The sequence below is a fragment of the Mytilus trossulus genome, chromosome 8 (genome assembly GCF_036588685.1).
Source record: "Mytilus trossulus isolate FHL-02 chromosome 8, PNRI_Mtr1.1.1.hap1, whole genome shotgun sequence".
Classification (NCBI taxonomy): domain Eukaryota; kingdom Metazoa; phylum Mollusca; class Bivalvia; order Mytilida; family Mytilidae; genus Mytilus; species Mytilus trossulus.
The window spans coordinates 7,585,074-7,606,327 of record NC_086380.1 but is presented as its reverse complement, the minus strand read 5'-3'; the positions used below and the strand labels follow the sequence as shown (position 1 = coordinate 7,606,327).

At 32.1% G+C, this 21,254-nt stretch overlaps 1 protein-coding gene across 1 annotated transcript in view; it reads right to left on the bottom strand.

Annotated features, from left to right (window-relative positions):
* Nucleotides 1–2,171: 2,171 nt before the first annotated feature.
* LOC134681559 (uncharacterized) overlaps nucleotides 2,172–21,254 on the bottom strand; it is a 32,347-nt gene continuing 13,264 nt past the window's right edge. Inside the window, exons 8-14 of the mRNA XM_063541204.1 lie at nucleotides 19,510–19,595; nucleotides 18,078–18,257; nucleotides 15,500–15,710; nucleotides 10,986–11,099; nucleotides 5,997–6,140; nucleotides 3,558–3,661; nucleotides 2,172–2,282 (exon numbers count right to left, since the gene is read on the bottom strand). Coding sequence (XP_063397274.1) covers nucleotides 2,172–2,282; nucleotides 3,558–3,661; nucleotides 5,997–6,140; nucleotides 10,986–11,099; nucleotides 15,500–15,710; nucleotides 18,078–18,257; nucleotides 19,510–19,595 — 950 coding nt within the window. The remainder of the gene's footprint in view (nucleotides 2,283–3,557; nucleotides 3,662–5,996; nucleotides 6,141–10,985; nucleotides 11,100–15,499; nucleotides 15,711–18,077; nucleotides 18,258–19,509; nucleotides 19,596–21,254) is intronic.

The window sequence follows — 21,254 nt, the reverse complement described above, 5'->3', positions numbered from 1 at the left end:
ATCATTCGTGAATATAAGTCAACACGAAGACATCTAATACGTTCAGGTATTTCACATCCAACTTTTACGATAACATTCTATACAAAGCACAATAATGGCTTCATTCCTCCCAAAAAACTTACACATTCCTTATACAGACATTTTCTGATGGAATAAAGGTATGATATGAGAAACAGGTCATGATAGATGGCATGTTTTGTAATTATGTTGACTCACTAATAGGGTCTTCACGTTGCGAGTTATTTTCTTCTTATATATTTGATTATGGTAGGATACTGTACCCATGACAGAATTTAGGGAATGTGCTTAATTTTCATGTGATGAAAAAATGATCTTTCAATCATTTCAATTAAGGTCTGAGGCTGGCATGTCAGTAACTACTAGAAGGCCTTCATTTTTAAGTATCATTGTCGTTTTGCTTAGTTTCTTCTGTTGCATATTCTGTATATACATCAGAGTCGGACTTATTTTAGTCGGATTTTTTACTGTGCGTATTGCCGAGTGTTTGTTTATTCTACATTGGCTGCAGGTATCGAGGAAGGGTCAATATCTCAGAAAACATGTATAATCCAGCTGCATTTTTGCGCAAATTTCAAATCAGGAGCATCTGACCTTAATAAGTGATGATTTATAGCAAAAAATAGGCAGATAGATGATTGACAGGCGATGACAAGAAATAATGATACATGGGCTCTGTAAAGTTGCTTGTATGCATTTCAATTTATACCAATCCAGTCCATAAGAAAAATGTGGCTCAGCAATAACGTATGAAAAAGAATTGCAAACGAGAGGCTGAAGATTATCTCAACTGACCTGCATTGTTCATATCTAAGAACTGTTTAACTAACCCAAACAATCCATTTAAGATATCGATGCTTACATTATAATTTTTCAAGGATCAATGAAGTGGCGGACCGACAAAACTGTACTTTAATATTTCTGCCAGATATATACAAAAAAAGAATATAAAAGTGTAATTTTGATAACACATTTATTGATTAACACTTTGTGTATTTCAATTCCCTTTTTGTTTTGTTTTGTGCTATACAATATAAATTTGAACAAGATTTATAAAATCCATATTGTCAATATACTAGTATTTTTATTCCAAAGGACAGGTAAACAAATTAACTGTACACTTAATTTGGAGATGCAATATGGCGAAAACATAAAAAAAAATATTACAAATTAGTTGAAAAATGTATTGACTTATCAGATTGAAATAAGACAAACTAAAAACATAGATAGATTCAACTCGTATCTGTGATGAGTTGTTGTTTACTGAAAGCTAACACCAAACCATTAACAACCAATAAAACATTTTCTATCAAAGACTCATATCGCTGTGTTCATAACCAATTGTTTTAATGTAAAAATGTCGTAAACATCTTTTAAATTTAGTGATTTGCTTTTAAAGACATACATTTAACTTTCGTAATACGGTACAGAGATTGATGGGAATTTATTCATATCGACATCAAATATGTCCATTAACTAGCAATTGTTGTCTTGCATTGTTATGCATTACTCGTCATGCAAAACTCAGTTCTGGTCCTTATTTATTCCATTTAAATAATAAATTTTACCGTGGTGACAGTTGTGCTTGAAATACTCCAGCATTATCTATTTGTATGGCGGAAATTAAACAAAGTTACGGGATTGTGATACATCATACATATGAACAGAAATAGTTGGCTCTTTTTCAAACTGGATATTTCCTTTGTAAAGTCAATAACACACCTTTCTAAAACGAAGAGATTGTTCGTTCTAAATTTTGTTTTTAAGTCACGAACGACGAGTTTTCGTTGGCTTCTTCTTGAAGTGTGTATCGAAGTGTATGTAGTGATGGTTCTTTATTGATGTTTCTTTTATTTCAATGAATGTAAGCTAAGTATGACCGATAAACTATACAGGAATATGTTACCCAAATTTACTTAAATCCGTTTCTTTATTACTTCATCGAGTTCATGGACTCGAATATTTGGTTTGTCAGTAAATAACAAGAATAGTCAGTGTATTACTACTTAAGACCCCCTTTTGGATACAGTATATGAAACTCACAGGTTGTTTACATGAATACATTTAGTAAATTAACACAATGAATATTAAACTTAAAAGAATGAACCTTAGTATATCTACTATAAAAGCACAAAGCAGCTAACACAGAATATTCAAGGTGATGGTGGAAGCAGATAAAAGTCTTTTGATAGACAATCTTCAATTTTAATTTCCGGTTCCGGCTTTCCTTCAGGGACAACCGCTTCTGTTACCATTATCTGTACCTGTAAAATACAATAGACCACTTTCGAGTTCATCCGTCATAGGAAAAAAACTCGTCAATTAAGCGCGCCTTTATGACGTCATTTACCAGAAAGAGGAGGTCGCCTGTATCCCTGCACTATTTACGTTCAGCAAGCGTCTTAGTGGTCGTCATTGTGCAGAATAAACTAGAAGTAATGGTTGTTCTGTAGGTACTTAATGACAATTCCCTTATGACAGCAATGCTTATTGACAATTTTGAGAATTCAATTTGTTGAATAATTCGAACAATATAGATTTAAAGTTTTCCAACTACTCGCTCAACATTGAAATGGAAATGACGACGTCCCTAAACGCACAAATGACGTTCACTAAAATCATAGCTTTTGCCGGAAATGCATCGAACTCGAAAGTTGTCTATTTAATCAACTTAGTAATAAACAATTAGCAGCTCACATTTAATATTATAGAACATAAATGTTCTTTTAAACTTTAAGATAAATAGGCATATGAGCTTTTGTCTTCATTATATTAACAATATAACTAACTCTTAAACAGAAAATCTCATCAATTGGTCGCTTTTAAATTTTTGTACCACTTTAGGGAGAGACAGTTATATATTTTTTGGTTTGATGTGTTTAAAATTTTGATTTTGACGTTTGATACGGATCATTCCCTCTTTAATTTTCTTAGGGGTTTGGTATTTTTATTTTTTTTATACTTTTTAGACCCCAAATAATGGTGCACAACCGTTTCTATCGAATTTATGTATACATAATATATATATAAAAGTAATATAAGTCAGAAAAATCATTACCAACATCTATTGTATGTTGATTCGTATAAACTGTCTTACTAGCACCTTGACAAATAAGGAAGAACCATCCATTTATTTTTTACAAAAATATAAAATAATGTACTGATGGAAAACTTAATAATGAAACTTATTTATGAATGTGACCTACCGAATTAGACTATTTACCGGATTTGTAATCACATAAGCAACACGACGGGTGCCACATGTGAAGCAGGATCTGCTTACCCTTCCGGAGCACCTGAGATCACCCCTAGTTTTTGGTGGGGTTCGTGTTGTTTATTCTTTAGTTTTCTATGTTGTGTCATGTGTACTATTGTTTTTCTGTTTGTCATTTTCATTTTTAGCCATGGCGTTGTCAGTTTGTTTTGGATTTATGAGTTTTATTGTCCCTTTGGTATCTTTCGTCCCTCTTTTATTTAATGTCATAGATCAGAGATAGTCCACTAACATGTTTTTTTATGTTAAAATAAGTGTATTATACCTCTTTCATCATCTCCGTAAATGTCATGTAATGGCCAGCCTCACATATCACAGAGAGTAAAGCACCAATAACCCATGATCCCTTGACTATCTTATCACATCTTCCTAAAAATATTGTATATTGTATATTTTGAGCTTAAATCAACAGTTATTTTGTAAACATAAGTTTCTTTTAGGTTCTAAAAATATTTTTATAATGTGTAAATACTACTGGTACCGACATCACATCCACAAAAAATGATAGCATAATGTTGGCCTTCTCATCGACAACATAATTATTGAGTTTGTTCAATTTTTTTTAGCAGAAAGGCAATATTACAATTGCTGCGACTTGTGATCTATAACTTTCCTTCTTGTTTTGACGTTGCATGAAACATTTTTGATGCAGAACGTTCATGCTTTCTATCTTAACCCTTCCTCGATATTGACACAGACGTACGATTTTAATCTAAAATATATGATTATATTGACGTTCAATTTGTCAACTGCTAATTTATCAAAAGTTACACACCTTTTTTTCGTGCGCCTTTGCATATCTTAGTTGATACTTTACACTCTTGCATATTCAAATTGTTTGGACTTCATTAACAAGGGTGTTGTTCATACAAATAAACTGCTATTACAAAGTTTACGAAAGATAAACTGTCAACGAACCGGTCCCGCTTTTATTTTTAGATTCCCTCAAAGGAGTAGGTTCAGTAAGACCCCTTTTTGGCCCCAAAATATAGCAGTTTTACAAAATTGTATAAATGTAAACTTTAAATTATTTTTTGGAAGGTATAATGCTTCTGTTATATAAATATGGGCTGTTTTTGGCATTACAACGCACATATATCGGGTACTTGCATCATTAAGTTATGCTAAATTACTGAAATCTTCACTATTTCAGCATTTTAGTTAAATTTAAGACGGTTTCCGTCTTAAATGAAATAGACCGCATTCGTGTCCATTCTAGATACTGAAATGTAAGTTGTATTTGATGAAAATACATAACATATATAAAGGTGTAGGATGTACACGGATGCGGCCACTTTCATTTTTGACAAAAGCCATATGAAAAGTGACAGTTTTTGGCATATTTGATAGATTTTTCATATTTAAGCTTGAATCGGAGCGTTTTTAATTAGTGAATCAGTTAAAATCTTTCACAACAAATAATTGAATCAATTGAAATAGACATTTATGTGTTTAAAAAGTGTCCAAAATCTTTCGGCAGATGAACTTGAAATTTGAGGCCAAAACCGGCCCTTACCGGACCTACTCCTTTTAAATTGTTAATAGCTATGATTTGGTCATACTATATATGTATATACAACTCGTCTAAACATCAACCCAAAAATGTAAGATCTGAAAATTTGCTTTCGTAAATCTTTTGTCCATCCCTCGCCGGGATTCGAATCCATGCCCCTGAGATATCGTGACACCAAATCGCCTGCACTGCAGCCGTCCCACTAGACCACACGACCACATGGGCTTCAAAATGAAGCTTTCGGTGTTCGGGTATTACCTTTCCATGTCGGTTTTAATCTAGCGTCGTTCTACAGTACATGATATATAAGGCATGAAGATGTTATTTTTACAGATCAGCTAAATTATATATATATAAACACAAATTTTGCTAAATTATAAATATAAAAATCAGCTAAATTATATATATAAACACAAATTTTGGGGCCCTTTATAGCTTGTTGTTCGGTGTGAGCCAAGGCTCCGTGTTGAAGGCCGTACTTTAACCTATAATGGTTTAATTTTTATATTGTTATTTGGATGGAGAGTTGTCTCATTGGCACTCACACCACATCTTCCTATATCTACTAACAAATGTTTATTTTTGGCATGCAGTGCAAGACTGAATGCTCATATAAATCTGTATTGACAATTTAATGGTGACACATATTTGTTCATGATATATTTTGTGTCTTCTACATGCAACTTGCCTGAAAGACTGACTTGGGATATGCCTACTTATCAATTTCAGGTGATTAATCTTGACGTCAAGATTTGTAATGTTTGATGTTTTCCTTTCAATGACTGCTGTGTCATTGATAATTGACTAAAAAACCTTTCTCTCATATTATAACGCACTAAAATGTTGTCTCTTTAAATGAAAACACTGTTGAGAAGATTGAGAACACAAGTGCAATAAGAACATATAAAACCATGACCAATTGAAAAATCGACGAACGGACACACAACATTACTCAGTATTTGAGCAACAAAAACATCACGAAATGCCGATGTAATATTGTCGGCGAGTCGGAAGAGTAGGATAATCTGCATGAGTTGTAACTATCTAGCCAGAATAATGTATCCACAATCAAAGAGAGGTATGATTTCAAATTGGTGAACTATTCCCCAGAGCCTGAGCTACGTGAATATAAGCAGCAAAATGGCGAATGGTACTTTACAATTAAAATTAAAATTTTAGGTGCATACTTACCTAGTGTTTGTGCTATACATTTGTAAGTATCTAGATGTTGGTTTGAAACAGTTTTATAGTAGGAGTTAGTTACCAGGATTTTTCTACCTTCATTTGTCCTGTTTGGATGATGCTCATCTGTTGTGCAAACTTCATATTGAAGTCCTGACATAAAATGTAATGTTCAGCACACAAAACAAAATATATAAATATGAACACTACATATTCATTTATATTAAAAACATCATGATGTAGAAACTGTAGTACATAGGTATCATCCTGAAACATTTTGTTCTGCATGATGATATTCAAATATATAATAAGTTCTGAAAAACATAAGCTATAGCACTGTGTAGGTGCTTTTAATGATGCTTGTACTTTAGTTGCATATTGAAATCGTGTTTATGTATCAATGAAAGAAGATGTGTGTTTAACAATACAGTCAGACCTATATATGATATGTATCCGGTTCTTTAATAGTGTAATCGTTTAAAACTAACGTAACTTATGTGCTTTTAAATACAATATGATAAGTTTATGAGAAAAAGGGTATTTCTATGATATATGAAAATAAGGAGATGTTGTATGATTGCCAATAAAGTAACTATTAATTAAAGTGAATGAACCTATGTTTAGAATTATAGAAGTACAAAAAGATGTAATAACAAAACTATATGGAAACAGCTATCAGAAACAAAACACTTATCATGATAAAGTATAACGGCCTACACTTCAAAATTTTTCCCTTCGTTTTATCCTTTTATTATTATGCATCGTTTTTTTAATCAGTTACTTGAGTGCATATCAAAGAGTTGTTTTTCATAAAAGGTGGATAATATAAAAGTGAATACACATAAAATTCTTTTGTGATGATTAGGAATGTAGGAATGGGACAGTGTTGCATAACTTGCCTCAACTGCAGAAAGAACTATGTTTGACAAACAGGTAACATTTTTTGCGAAAGATTACTTTTTGTGCTGACATGAATTATCATTGATATGGTTATATTTATAAATTAACTGTTTACAAAATTTAGAATTTTGAAATACTAAGGCTTTCTACCTCAGGCATAGATTACTTTAGCTGGATTTGGCAAAACATTTAGGAATTTTCGTCCTCAATGCTCTTCAACTTCGTTCTTTATTTGGTCATTTTAACTTCTTTGGATTCGAGCGTCACTGATGAGTCTTTTGAAGACGAAACGCGTGTCTGGCGTATATACACAATTTAGTCCTTGTATCTGTGATGAGTTTATTTATTAACAAACAGCATTTCTTATAAACTGAATAAGGAAATATACCATTAAGTCAACATTTAGAAACTTTCACTGGAAGTAAGTCCGAAACTTTCTTGTTTCGAAGTGAAAATCGACTCAGAAATTATAGAAACAAATGAGAGCTAGGACGTATAAACAAGTGACAATGTTACGACAGATCAATCCATTGGATCGTTAGTTTACGTGAAACACGACTGAAAACACATATTATATAAAAAAGAAGATGTGGTATGATCGCCAATGAGACAACTATCAACAAAAGACTAACATGACATATACATTAACAACTATAGGTCACCGTACGACCTTCACCAATGAGCAAAGCCCATACCGCATAGTCAGCTATAAAAGTCCTCGATAAGACAATGTAAAAAAAATTCAACCGAGAAAAATAACGGCTTAATTTATGTAGAAAAATTAACGAAAAACAAGTATGTAACACATAAACAAACGGCAACCACTGAATTACAGGCTCCTGACTTGGGATAGGCAAATACATAAATAATGTGGCTGGGTTAATCATGATAGCCGGATCCCAACCCTCTCCTAACCTGGGACAGCGGTATAACAGTACAATATAAGAACGAACTATAAAAATCTGTTGAAAAAGGCATAACACATCAGATGAACAAAAATTTTATATTCATAATTACTCTAAATGTCTGCACAGTTATGATAAATATGTTCTTATCCGTTGTCTGAATTCGAACTCGTGCTATTGGGAAATCAATATATCAATTCTCGCGCGCGTGTGTGTGTGTCTGACTGTCTGTCTGACTTCGCGAAGTGACAAATGTGAAGCATACCTTGTCCGTAGAATTAACAATATATCGGGCGTTAAAATACTTAAAAAGTGCATAGAAATTCAACCTCATAATTTTAGAGTAATTCGAATACTTAACTTTTCTAAACAGACGGGGATTGAACCAGTACTTTTCACTTCTTACTTCAATGCTGTGCCTTGTGTACTATTATTTGTCTGTTTGACTTTTTAATTTCAGCCATGGCGGTGTCAGTATAATTTCAATTTATGAGTTTGACTTTCTTTCTGTTATATCTAGCCTCTCGTTATTCTACGACAACACTGCATATCGTCGCACAGCCGCTTTATCCCCTCCTCTAACTTTAGATGATAAAAATCAGATCTCGTACATTGAGGTATAATACCTTCTTATATATATTTAAAATTGACATTAGTTTACCTATGCACTAAGATTTTGTACATGTATAATGACAACCGAAATTATAACTTGTCAATCGGATTTCTTTTCATTACTCGTTCATGTTTTACTGCTCTCGATAAACGTATATCTGGAATCATGTTCAATAATTACCTTCTGTTGGTACTTTACCCATTTTGATATCTACATTCTGGTTCGGAACTCCTGTGCCATCTATCTGATCATACTGATCTTGCTGGACTTGTTTTTGGTACGGGGTATCAATCTCTGATAACAAAATAAACTCATTTAAACTCGTTTAACAAATATGAAAAATATAAAAATATGGTTTTGTAAAAATAGCTCAGGTATGATAAAACGTTCTTACAGAAAAATACCTTTAAGCCATCTCTTATTATTATTTTGTTTTCTGTTATATTCCATTTTACTGTTATATACGTATATATATATTCTAAATGAAGTGTATATGAGCCAGTCCATGCGAAAAGGTACAAAAACGAAAATTTTACGAAATTCTAAAAAGTGTGCATAATTATTGGCAGTAGACTTGTGATTTATAAAACACATTTACTTTTCCTCATATCATCAAGCTGTGGTCTACACGCACCTGCAAGTGCTGAGACCCCCCCCCCCTTAGTTTTATCAAGATTTTTAATGAATTATTTCATAAATTTCAATCATTTTCAAAGTAAGGTTTAAATGGCTTGATTTGCCAATTGATAATGTTAGCCCCGGTAGCAGTGGGGATAAGGCTCTCGCTTAGGATGCCGAAATCAATGCAATCAAACCGGGCACTGGTTCGAATCCCGTTCAACTGATGTTGATTTATATAATATTAAATAACTTAACTTAACTTAAATTTCAATTTCTAAAACACAAGATGACATAGTTTTTGTATTTTTCCTCATGATTTAATGTTGTCTTACTTTCTTTGAACCTGTAGAACTGAGTGAAATTATTGACTTTTGTCTCTGTATAGTATCGGGGTTTTTTTTATAGTTTCTGGTCGGTAAAGCATTATTCGAGGGAACAAATGATTTTACACTTGTTCACATACAAAAAAATCAGATATTTCTACGTCTTTTTCTGTTTTAGTTGACAAATTCGGGATAGAATTGACAATTTTATGAATGTTTACATTAATGTAACTTTTTTCGGATAAAATCTTTTTTCAAAAATACTATAACAAACTTTGATAACGTTTCCTGTAAAGTTTACCAAAAGGACTTTTTGTACCTTTTCGCATGGACTGGCTCATATGTTATGAACTATTCTAACTGTTCTTCACCATAGCGATCATGCATGCACTGCTATAGAGTCTCTATTTTTTTGACATAGTATGCATGCAGATAAATGCGAAGACGATTCGAGGTATGATAGTAGTGGTTATTACGATCTAAAAACTACGATTTTAAACACGTTCTGATTGGCTACTTTATTTTTCATTTTTGTTATCTATTATATGATTGGTTCTCAGTGTTAAAACTGGTAGTCATTTCTGACAGAAAAGTCGGTCTGATGACGGAAACATATCCGGATTTCTTTATTTTCGTTTTACTCCCAAAATAACCCAAACTGTATAATCATAAGAATGGATGACAGATGCGACTATGCATTGTACTTATAGGACACAGAGACATAAAGATAAGGTTATTGTGAAAGGAAGAGAAGCGACACATAAAATGAGATCTTCTCGTTTAGATGTATAGAAGTTCTGAAAAACATAATCTATAGCACTGTGTAGGTGCTTTCAATGATGCTTGTACTCTAGTTGAACTCGTGTATGTAACATATAAACAAACGACAACCACTGAATTACAGGCTCCTGACTTGGGACAGGCACATACATAAATAATGTGGCGGGGTTAAAAATATACCTTGACCGTAGGATTAACAAAATATCGGGCGTTTAAATACTTAAAAGAGGGGCGAAAGATACCAAAGGGACAGTCAAACTCATAAATCTAAAACAAACTGACAACGCCATGGCTAAAAATGAAAAATACAAACAGAAAAACAATAGTACACATGACCCAACATAGAAAACTAAAGAATAAACAACAAGAACCCCACCAAAAACTAGGAGAGATAAAATGTGCATAGAAATTCAACCTTACAATTTTAGAGTAATTAGAATACTTAACTACTTAGTATTCATAACAGACGGGGATTGAACCAGTACTATTCACTTCTAACTTCAATATAGCGCCTTATGTACTATTATATGTCTGTTTGGCTTTTTATTTTAAGCCATTGCGGTGTCCGAATAATTTCGATTTATGAGTTTGACTTTCTTTCTGTTATATTTTTCCCCTCGTTCACAGCCGCCTTACCCCCTCCTATAACTTTAGATGATAAAATCAGATCTCGTAAATTGAGGTATTACCTTCTTTTATATATTTAATATTGACATTTGTTTACCTATGCACTAAGAATTTAACATGTGTAGTGACAACTGAAATTTATAACTTGTCAATCGGATTTCTTTTCATTACTCGTTCATGTTTTACTGCTCTCGATAAACGTATATCTGGAATCATGTTCAATAATTACCTTCTGTTGGTACTTTACCCATTTTGATATCTACATTCTGGTTCGGAACTCCTGCGCCATCCATCATATCATACTGATCTTGCAGGACTTGTTTTTGATAATGGGTATCAATCTCTGATAACAAAATAAACTAATTTTTAACTTGTTTAATAAATATGAATAAAGATTTGGTTTTGTAAAGATAGCTCAGGTATGATAAAATGTTCTTACAGAACAATACCTTTAAGCCATCTCTCTTTTGGTAAAGCCCGTTATTATTTTGTTGTCTGTTACATTCCATTATACTATAATATACATTTCTCTATATCATAAATAAAGTGTATTTGTTATGAACTATTTTAACTGTTCTTCTCTATAGCGATCATGCATGCACTGCTATAGTCTCTATACATTATCATAGTATCCATGCAGATAAATGCGAATCCGATTCGAGGTATGATAGTAGTGGTTATTACGATCTAATCACCACGATTTGTAACACGTTCTGATTGGCTAATTTATATTTCATTTTTGTAATCTATCATATGATTGGTTCTCAATGTTGAAACCGGTAGTCATTTTTGACTGAAAAGTCGGTTTGGTGACGGAAACATATCCGGACTTTTTTATTTTAGTTTTTCTCCCAAAATAACCCAAACTGTATAATCATAAGAATGGATGACAAATGCGACTATGCATTGTACTTATAGGACACAGAGACATATAGATAATAAAAATTAGATCTCGTACATTGAGGCATTACCTTCTTAATTATTTAATATTGACATTCGTTTACCTATGCACTAAGAATTTAACATGTGTAGTGATAACTGGAAATTACGACTTGTCAATCAGATTTCTTATATTACTCGTTCATGTTTTTCTGCTCTCGATAAACGTATCTTGAATCTTGTTCAATACTTAACTTCTGTTGGTACATTACACATTTCGATATCTACATTCTGGTTCGGAACTCCTGTGCCATCTATCTGATCATACTGATCTTGCAGGACTTGTTTTTGATAATGGGTATCACTCTCTGATAACAAAATAAACTAATTTAAACTCATTTAACAAATATGAATAAATATTTGGTTTTGTAAAGATAGCTCAGGTATGATAAAACGTTCTTACATACGTATACATAAATCGCATGCATACTAATCTTACAACTTTTACCTTGTACTGTAAAATTTCTAATCATTTCGGAAATTTATGTTATTTTTTAAACAAAACACCAGAACAATTCAAGATCCTTGCTATGGATTTAATCAATCAATTTTCCCATTTGTCCTTATATCTGTATTTAAAAACATCAAGTAAAATTGAGAATGGAAATGGGGAATGTATCAAAGAGACAACAACCCGACCATAGAAAAAACAACAACAGAAGGTCACTAACATGTCTTCAATGTAACGAGACATTCCCGTACCTGGAGGTGTCCTTCAGCTGGCCCCTAAACAAAAATATACTTGTACTAATTTCCATAATGTACACAAGCAACTAAAATTTAAATAATACAAGACTAACAAAGACCAGAGGCTTCTGACTTGGGACAGGTGCAAAAAAGAGGCGAGATTAAACATGTTTATGATATCTCAACTCTCCCCCTATACTAAAGTACCTCTAGCCAATGTAGAAAAGTAAACGCATAACAATACGTACATTTAACATTCAATTCAAGAGAAGTCCGAGTCTGATGGCAGATGAGGTAACCAAAGAAAATGAACAAAATGACAATTATACATAAAAAACAGACTACTAGCAGTTAACTGACATGCCAGCTCCAGACTTCAATTAAACTGATTAAAAGATTATGATTTCATCATATCAATATTAGGCACAATCCTTCCGGTTAGGGGTTTAGTATCATACCATCATAACATATATGAGAAGAACATAACCCGTGTCATGCCAACATCTGGTTTTTGAATGAATGTGTTTAGTTCCGATGCAAAGACCCTATATGTGAACCAATATTAACGCCAAAATACAAAATATGCAATCTTTAATGACTTGACAACAGTATCGTAACGATATCCCTTCTTGATAAGTCTATTTAAAGGTTTGGTTAGTTTCTGCGGTGAATACTGACATTTTTGTGCTTTATAAAGAATATTTCAATAAATATTGGATGTGAAATACCTAAAGGTATTAGAAGTCTGTATGTTAAGCTATATTTACGAATGATGTCCTTATACCGATGATAAAATTTAGTAAATGTTTTAACTATATATAGCGGTTTGCAAATAGTAATAGCCTAATCTTTCATATGTGTGATGTTCTAAAAAATGGTTATTATTCCATACCTAACATTAAATAATATGACAGTTACAGTTGTAAATATATTATCAAAGACTGCTTGAAAATAAAACCAATTAACAATATCTACCTATATGTAGCTATATATATGTTCGTAAAGTAAAAACTCACAACTTATCACTATCACCACATAAGTGCAGCTATTCAACCATGAGCCAGTAGATAGTTTAGTAAGTTGTAGGCACAATACAGTGGCTCCTTAATGAATGTATTCAAATTTGTTTGTGTCATGAATGGATTCCCCAAATCATTTGTTTTTTTCTAAATGGGCGATCTTACTTTTCTTACAATATGTGTTGCATGTACAAATATCTCGATATTACATGGTTAAAGATGTAATCATGTAAATGCATTTTATCTATATGGTCGATTTCTATCCTATCGATCATATTGGTTGTGTTTTAGATACGACAAATCTTATCCAAACTGATTTTGTGGTTACAAAACAAAACTTTTAAGTTGATGACAGACCTTTATGAAGGCTGTTTTATGACACATAATAATACCTTCAATGTGAGTTTAATTTCTGGCGGAGAGTTGTCAAATAAAAATATTACCACAGCATCTCAATTTTATCAAGATGGATAAGATCAAATGCCGACAAATGTCAAGCATTGTTAATTTTTGTTAAGAATGAAATATCCCATATCAAATTAGAAAATAGACTACGGACAAGATAGTTATGTATCCATTATGATGAAGAAGATCAGCACTTCATCTGTGTTTGAAATACCAAAAAGAGAAGACCTATGATTATCCAGGATTTCGCCCCTTATAAGTATCGTGGGGGCGTATGTTGAGTTTCCAAGTGAATTGTCAATACCTCCTTCATTTATCAAGCAGTAATGTAATTTGATATTCACAAAAAAATGTTTGTTGTTGTGGGCTTTATCCGCTGGAACAGCAGCATATTTCCTATTAAAATAGGACAGATATGTTTTAACAATTGGATTAATGTTGCATACATTGGTTTAGTAACGGAATAAGGTATGCTAGGTATAGACTGGTCTTTGAAAGTGGCAAATGTTTTCGATTGAACTTGTTTATAATGAAAGATATTGCCAAAGTTTGTTGCATCGAGAACTATGTTGGCGAATGAAAGTTAAAAAACGGATCTTTTCTGCTTTTCATATTTTTCAATACGAAATGGTTTTAGAAGTTTGCTTATTCTCGCTACATTGAAGACCAATTGGTTGCCTTTGGCTGTTGTCTGATCTATGATTGGATGGTTGTCGCATTGACACATTCACCATTTCCTTTCTCAATTTTATGTTATCATAGCTGGTTTTGAATGAGGGTTTGTAACAGTGGTTTCCAAAAGTTCGTTAAACAGATAATAATTGATATAAACGGATAATTAATAAAGCTTTTACAACTAACGGGTTTGTATCAATGGCAGCATGAACAAGACTGCGTCTACATTGACGAGTAGAGGTCGTCAACATGTTAGTAGCATTAACCCAGCTACAACAAGGACTAGATAGAAAAATAAAAACAATTCAGAAGCATTGTTTCTAGAAGAAGAAGAATCCACGGTAAATAGATAAGCTGACGTCACGGCAATAATTTAACATTACATAAAATACAATATAAGTAGTCATTGAAGGTACCAGATGTATAAGTTAATACGTCAGACGCGCTGTAAATTTACATGAAACTCATAAGTGACGCTCACATCAAAATAGTTAAAAAGCCAAACAAGAACAAAGTTGAGGAGCCTTGGTGACAAAAAATTCCCAAAATGTGCCAAATGCTCCAAATAAATCAATTTAATATTGCACTTGCACCATGCACTATACACTATACATCGCAAGCCATTACACAAGATTTCACAACTGAAAATGAAAATACTAAGTATTTTTTACCCGAGGATTGAATTACCTTTTTTGCATCCCCTATAAATTTTCAATTCAATGCTCTTCATCTTTGTCCAATTTTTAAAAAGACTCTCAAAATAATAATAAAAAAAAATATTCAAACTCATAGTCGGATACTGGCAGTGACAAGACATAAAATTTAATTGATAATTGACTCTAATCCAACCCTTAAACAATACCAATCTCGTAAAATATCGGTCATGTAGATTTTGAAACCATTCTTGTTTTCCCTAATATAAACGGAACGCGCGTAATACATTCTAAGTTGCAATCTTTTTTTAAATATAGTTTAAAGTAAAGTATTACATATGAGCATACATTTTATTTCAGCTCACCAATATCATAGTAATCTAGAATAAATATCTTTGGTTTATCCATTAGACATGGTACTTTCTGAAATTTAGTTGTGATTTCATCGTATTGAATCTTTTCACCGATGGTACCATATATTCCAGACTGATCACCACTCGACACAATAATGACAAATAAAACACGAACTGATTTATAATCATATTTGGTTTCTTCATCCAAAATTGTGTTAATTTCCTGAAAGAAACATTTCAATGTAATTGAATTACTAGCAAAATCGTATTCATAACATCTAGATTTTTTTACTTGCAAGAAATACGGGTTTGCCTTATTTTGACAGTCCACACTTTTCATTGGAAAACCAATGCAAAAAGTAAAATCACAAAAATACTGAACTCAGACGAAAAATCAATTTGGAAAGTCCATAATGACATGGCAAAATCAAATAACAAAACGCATCCAAAAACGAACGGACAAAAACTATCATATTCCTGACTTGGTAAAGGCATTTTCGAAAGTAGAAAATGGTGGATTAAACCTGGTTCTATAGCGCAAACCCTCTCACTTTAATAACAGTCTCATCAAATTCCGTTATATTTACATCATGCGTTAAATAAAAAGTCACAATTAATAATATAGTCCAAATATGGGTACATCAGTCATCATCGTATAACAATTTTAAAAAGAACAGAACACAAAAACTTCTTCTATCCACGAACACATTGATTGATTTGAGTGTCTGAAGTCAGAATTTTTTTTATACGTCACATAAATTTGTCATTCAATGTGCATAAACAATTTTAAAATTTACAAAGGTAATGTAAGCATTCAGGTTTAAAAAATCAAAAGTATGTAAGAATAAATTACAGAAATAAACCGAGATTCAAACTAGTCCAAAAGTTATATATAGAATTTATGAGCATCCAAAAATAGTTCAATTCCACTACGCGATTGAAAGATTTTGACGTTTGTGGTTCAACGTATATAGTAATGATAATAGAACTATATCATAATGACATATAATAGACCAATATCATACTGACGGGATCTTTTAAAGTACAGAGTCACGTTATAAGAATAAAAGAAATACAAAGAGTCGCATATACAAAACAAACCACCAAAAAATGAAAACCAATACAAACACATTGACGAGATGTATAAGTACCGAGCCACGTCAAATTAAACTAAACGCAAACATCGCGTACTACGATTTATCTTTGATTTTCATATGCATATGTTAAAAAAAAAACAAAATATAAAACTAGGTAACCTTGACAACTTAATTGTTCTGCAGTATTTTCAAAAGAGGAAATCGACAAATTGTGATGCCTACATGTAATTATATTATCGTAATTATACAACCTTACGAGCAAACGACTCTACAATAGATTTTAACAAAATCATCGTGTTGTTTGTATATTTGTAGTTCATGGAAATTAGTTGTCTTAAAAACCATATAAATACGAACATAGATATTAGCAAAAATTCAAAATTAAATAAAAATAGAATGGCTGCCTGAATGATAAAGCTGTTTTAAAGTTAACAGTTCTTTTATAGTATCAGCTCCATGAAAAGTATCTAGGTTCTATTCGTAATGGCTTTTACTTTCGATCGTTGTATGTCTACAGCTGACTATCAGCTACCACAATGAAATTTGAAATTATTTTCTGAATTTGTTGATAGGTAGCCTAGTTTTAGTAGCACGTCTTAATGCTGAAAAGATGCAAGTACCAAAACTAAAACAATGATTCAACAATCTTCGTACAATCGATATATGCAGATAACTTAATGTACAAGAACAATGCTATTTGCAATATTGACTTAATATTAAGCATAAATGCAATGCTTTAACGTAATTAACACCCTTTTTCTTACATACTATGATTTATTAGGACAGGAAGACAGAGAAGCAATACTTTCTTTTCAATCAAACCATCAAATGAATGACAAAACTACATATGTGTTGGACGTTACGTCTACGAGGGTATCACCAGCCCAGTAGTCAACACTTCGGTGTTGACATGACTATCAATAATGTGGTAATTTTTTTAATTTCCTGCTTAAAAAACTTTGAATTTTTCGAAACAAACTAAGGATTTTCTTATCCCAGGCATGGATTACCTTAACCGTATTTGGCACAGCTGTTTGGAATTTTGGATCCTCAAAGCTCTTCAACTTTGTACTTGTTTGGCTTTATAAATATTTTCATATGAGCGTCACTGATGAGTCTTATGTAGATAAACCCGCGTCTGGCGTATATAATTATAATCCTGGTACCTTTGATAACTATTTATATATCAACGTTTATCACAAAGCACATTTTTGGTAAAGGATGAATGATTGTTTCATGTTCAATATTTCAGGAGGGAAAGACTTTATGGAGTTAAGTACACATTCAGCGGGTACATTTATGGCTACATGTTTACCACTATAGGAAGATTGTATCATTGGGATATTGCAGTCGTATTTCCTGATTAAATGTTGAATGTTAGTCAAATAGATATAAGGTTTACTTACAAATAGTTAATTCATATCATGGTTTCGTGATTGTCATCACCTGAACAATTATTTTATGCAAATGAAATAAAAGATTAATACACTTACGGATGATGATTTATTGCGATGTATCATTAAGTGCCATCCCAATTTCTCTCCCATCATTTTAAGTATAGTATATTCATCGTCCATATAAGATTGGGAATAATAGACAATTTTATCTTTACTCTTTTCGTTAAGTATGCACAACACTCTGCATTGTTGTTTTGGGTCTGTATCATATATCATCTGTTAAGAAAAAAAGTAATTACAGCTTTCTTGAATATATCTAAATTTAGTTCGTAGAACGTTATGTTTCTAGATTTAAATAGCATATTAAACAAATTATCTACTGCAGTTGTTAAAACGTTAGCGTTTAGACAAATACGTGATTTAAGTATATATTAAAAATATCATGCACATAATAAATCGTTCGAGGATGTTCGCACTAAATGTTTATATTTACAGCTGATCCTGACACGAAAACTATCCTAATACATTTACGAGGAAAACCATTGAAATCACAACTTTAAATTTTACGATTCCTAACACGAATTGGTTGACCGATACCCTGTGTATTAACTCATTATTAATAAGCTAACTGTTCACATGACTTAGGCTCATCATTTACCCGAACAGACGTCTTAACTGTAAGTATGCAAATTATGTTCTATTCCTTATTTTGATATCTTGATTGTGGGTGTATTATCATGTTCGATAATGGATGCAGACCAGGATGTGCTCACCCGGGTTTAATGTTGAAGATAAAACCTTCATATGTTTTCACCTTTATTTGTTACTGTATCAATGAGATTTGTTTTCTCATTTGTGGGAACAAATTAAACTTGTTCAATAGCAAGTTATATATTCTGTATTTTTTTCCAAAATTATACCATCTCTATTCAGTTGCAAGAACTTATAACGGTCGAGCAATCATTCTATGATTTTTGGCAAACATGTTGTTAAAACCAACAATTTTTTATACATATTAAAAAGTTGGCGTTTTTTCTCAATTGAGCACATGTTTAAAAGACATTTGGGGATTGCATTAATCATTGTATTTGATTCCTATAAAATTCACCAATAGTATAATATTAAATCGTTTGTGTTAAAGCTTTCGTTCTTGTGATTTGATTAGGGACTTTTCGTTTTGAACTTTCCCCTTAGTTTGGTGTTTTTATTGTTTAACTTTACACTAGTTTTATACGTAACTAAATAAATTTTGATCATTCTTTTTTAGAAATGCTTACCGAGTTGATACATCCTGCATTTCTCCCTTTCAATTCAGTCCTTATCTTGTTCGACTTGAGTTTAAATATATTCTTTACGACTTAAGATATTTAACTGCTGTTGACTCTTAAATTTTCCTTTAACCTAAAAACGGCTCAAAATAAAGACTTATCATACACCATTAGCTCCAAATATAGATAAGTTCCTATTTCAAAGTCCCTGAATTGTAAATATATATTCTAATAATATAATGAGAAATTGTTTTTATTACCCTGTCCATCTGGACATTTTCCATCAGTTGTGTCTTTGTGTTTTCTTGCATATAGGAAAGAGAATATGTGTTTTCTGTAGGCCATGCTGTAATTATAATATGATAAATTAAAAGAAATGCCCATCATACAATGTTACATAACGATGAATGAACCAAATGTAGATTGATAACTAACAAAATAGAAGACTTTAAAAGTCTATGTTGCTCCCCAAAGTATATATGCATATTCAACAAAGGACATCTCCAACATTGTAGACGAAAATAGTATTAATGACAAAAATCTGTTTTGTATATAATATATTGCTGGTCATTGACGTCTGTTTAGTTTATCTCAATCATATTTAGTTCCAAATGCTTTACTTTCACATATATTCTATTCTTTTTTTAGCCATATCAGCCATCTTTGTTGAAGAGCGGAGTCAACGAATATGTTTTATACTAGATACTTTACGGATAATTTAGACCAGGTTTGATCTAATTTGGCCAGGGAGTGTCAGAAGAGAAAATTTTTGTAAAAAATAACACAAATTTACGTCAAATTGGCTTGAAACGGCAGTAACTTTTTGTCGTTTTTTTGAAAATTTAAGTCATTTGACATTGTTGAAGATCTTACTTTTCTGTTTATAGTCTAACTGGATCTATGATTATATTCAAGATAATAACCAAAAACTGCAAAAATGCCTTTGAATGACTAATTCAGGAAACTATCTGATATTCAAGGAAACATTTCAACAACAAGTTGTTTGAAGCGTCTGAAAATTGATAGCAAGTAGATCTTGATCTGATGAACGTTTTTACACCATGTCAGATGTGCTTTAGTTTCAGAGAAATCAGGCAAAAACTGCATTTTATCCCTTATTTTACTTTTAGCTTTGACTGCCATCTTGTTCAGATAAATTTTATTGACTAAATACCCTAAGGATGATAAAGGTCAAGTTAGGGTTTATTGGCTTGTTGTTTAAGAGGAGAAGATTTTTGTAAAAATTAACAAACGATGATGATGAACGACGAACGCCAAGGATGAGAAAAGATCACTTGACCCTTTTGGGCCAGGTAAGCTAAAAAAGCATTTCAATTTGCCGAATTTAGTTGTCATTTCTTGATTGATGTTGGTGACCGGTATCACATGTCAAACATATATACACCTTACGTTTGCAATATTGTAAATAAAGGCAACAGTAGTATACCGCTGTTCAAAACTCATAAATCCATGGACAAAAAACAAAATCGGGGTATCAAACTAAAACAGAGGGAAACGCATTAAATATAAGAGGAGAACAATGACATAACACCGAAACGTAAGACACACAGAAACGGAACAAGTATCAGACAAAACACCACGAGAATAACAAATATAACATGAAAACCAAATACATGAATTTGGGATAGACAAGTACCGTGCCACGTCTAATCTCAATATCTTAAAAATAAGAGAAAACACAAACGACTCAACGTTAAAATGCAACACACGCATAAACGAACAATAATTTAACAATGTAACTTATCTATTAACTCACTGAAGAGGGAGTTTTAATATTATTTGGTTTTTTGTTATACTGAGTGAAGATCATGTTCAAACACATTGTCCATAATATAGTAGTTTGATGTAGCATTAATTGTTTTCGGATATTTTGAGGCATTATATGCATCTTAAAAACAGTTCAAATAAAATTTATACGGTTATTTTTACAAAATTAGATGACTTTAAAGAGTGGCGAAGTAACCAGAGGGACAGTCAAATTCAA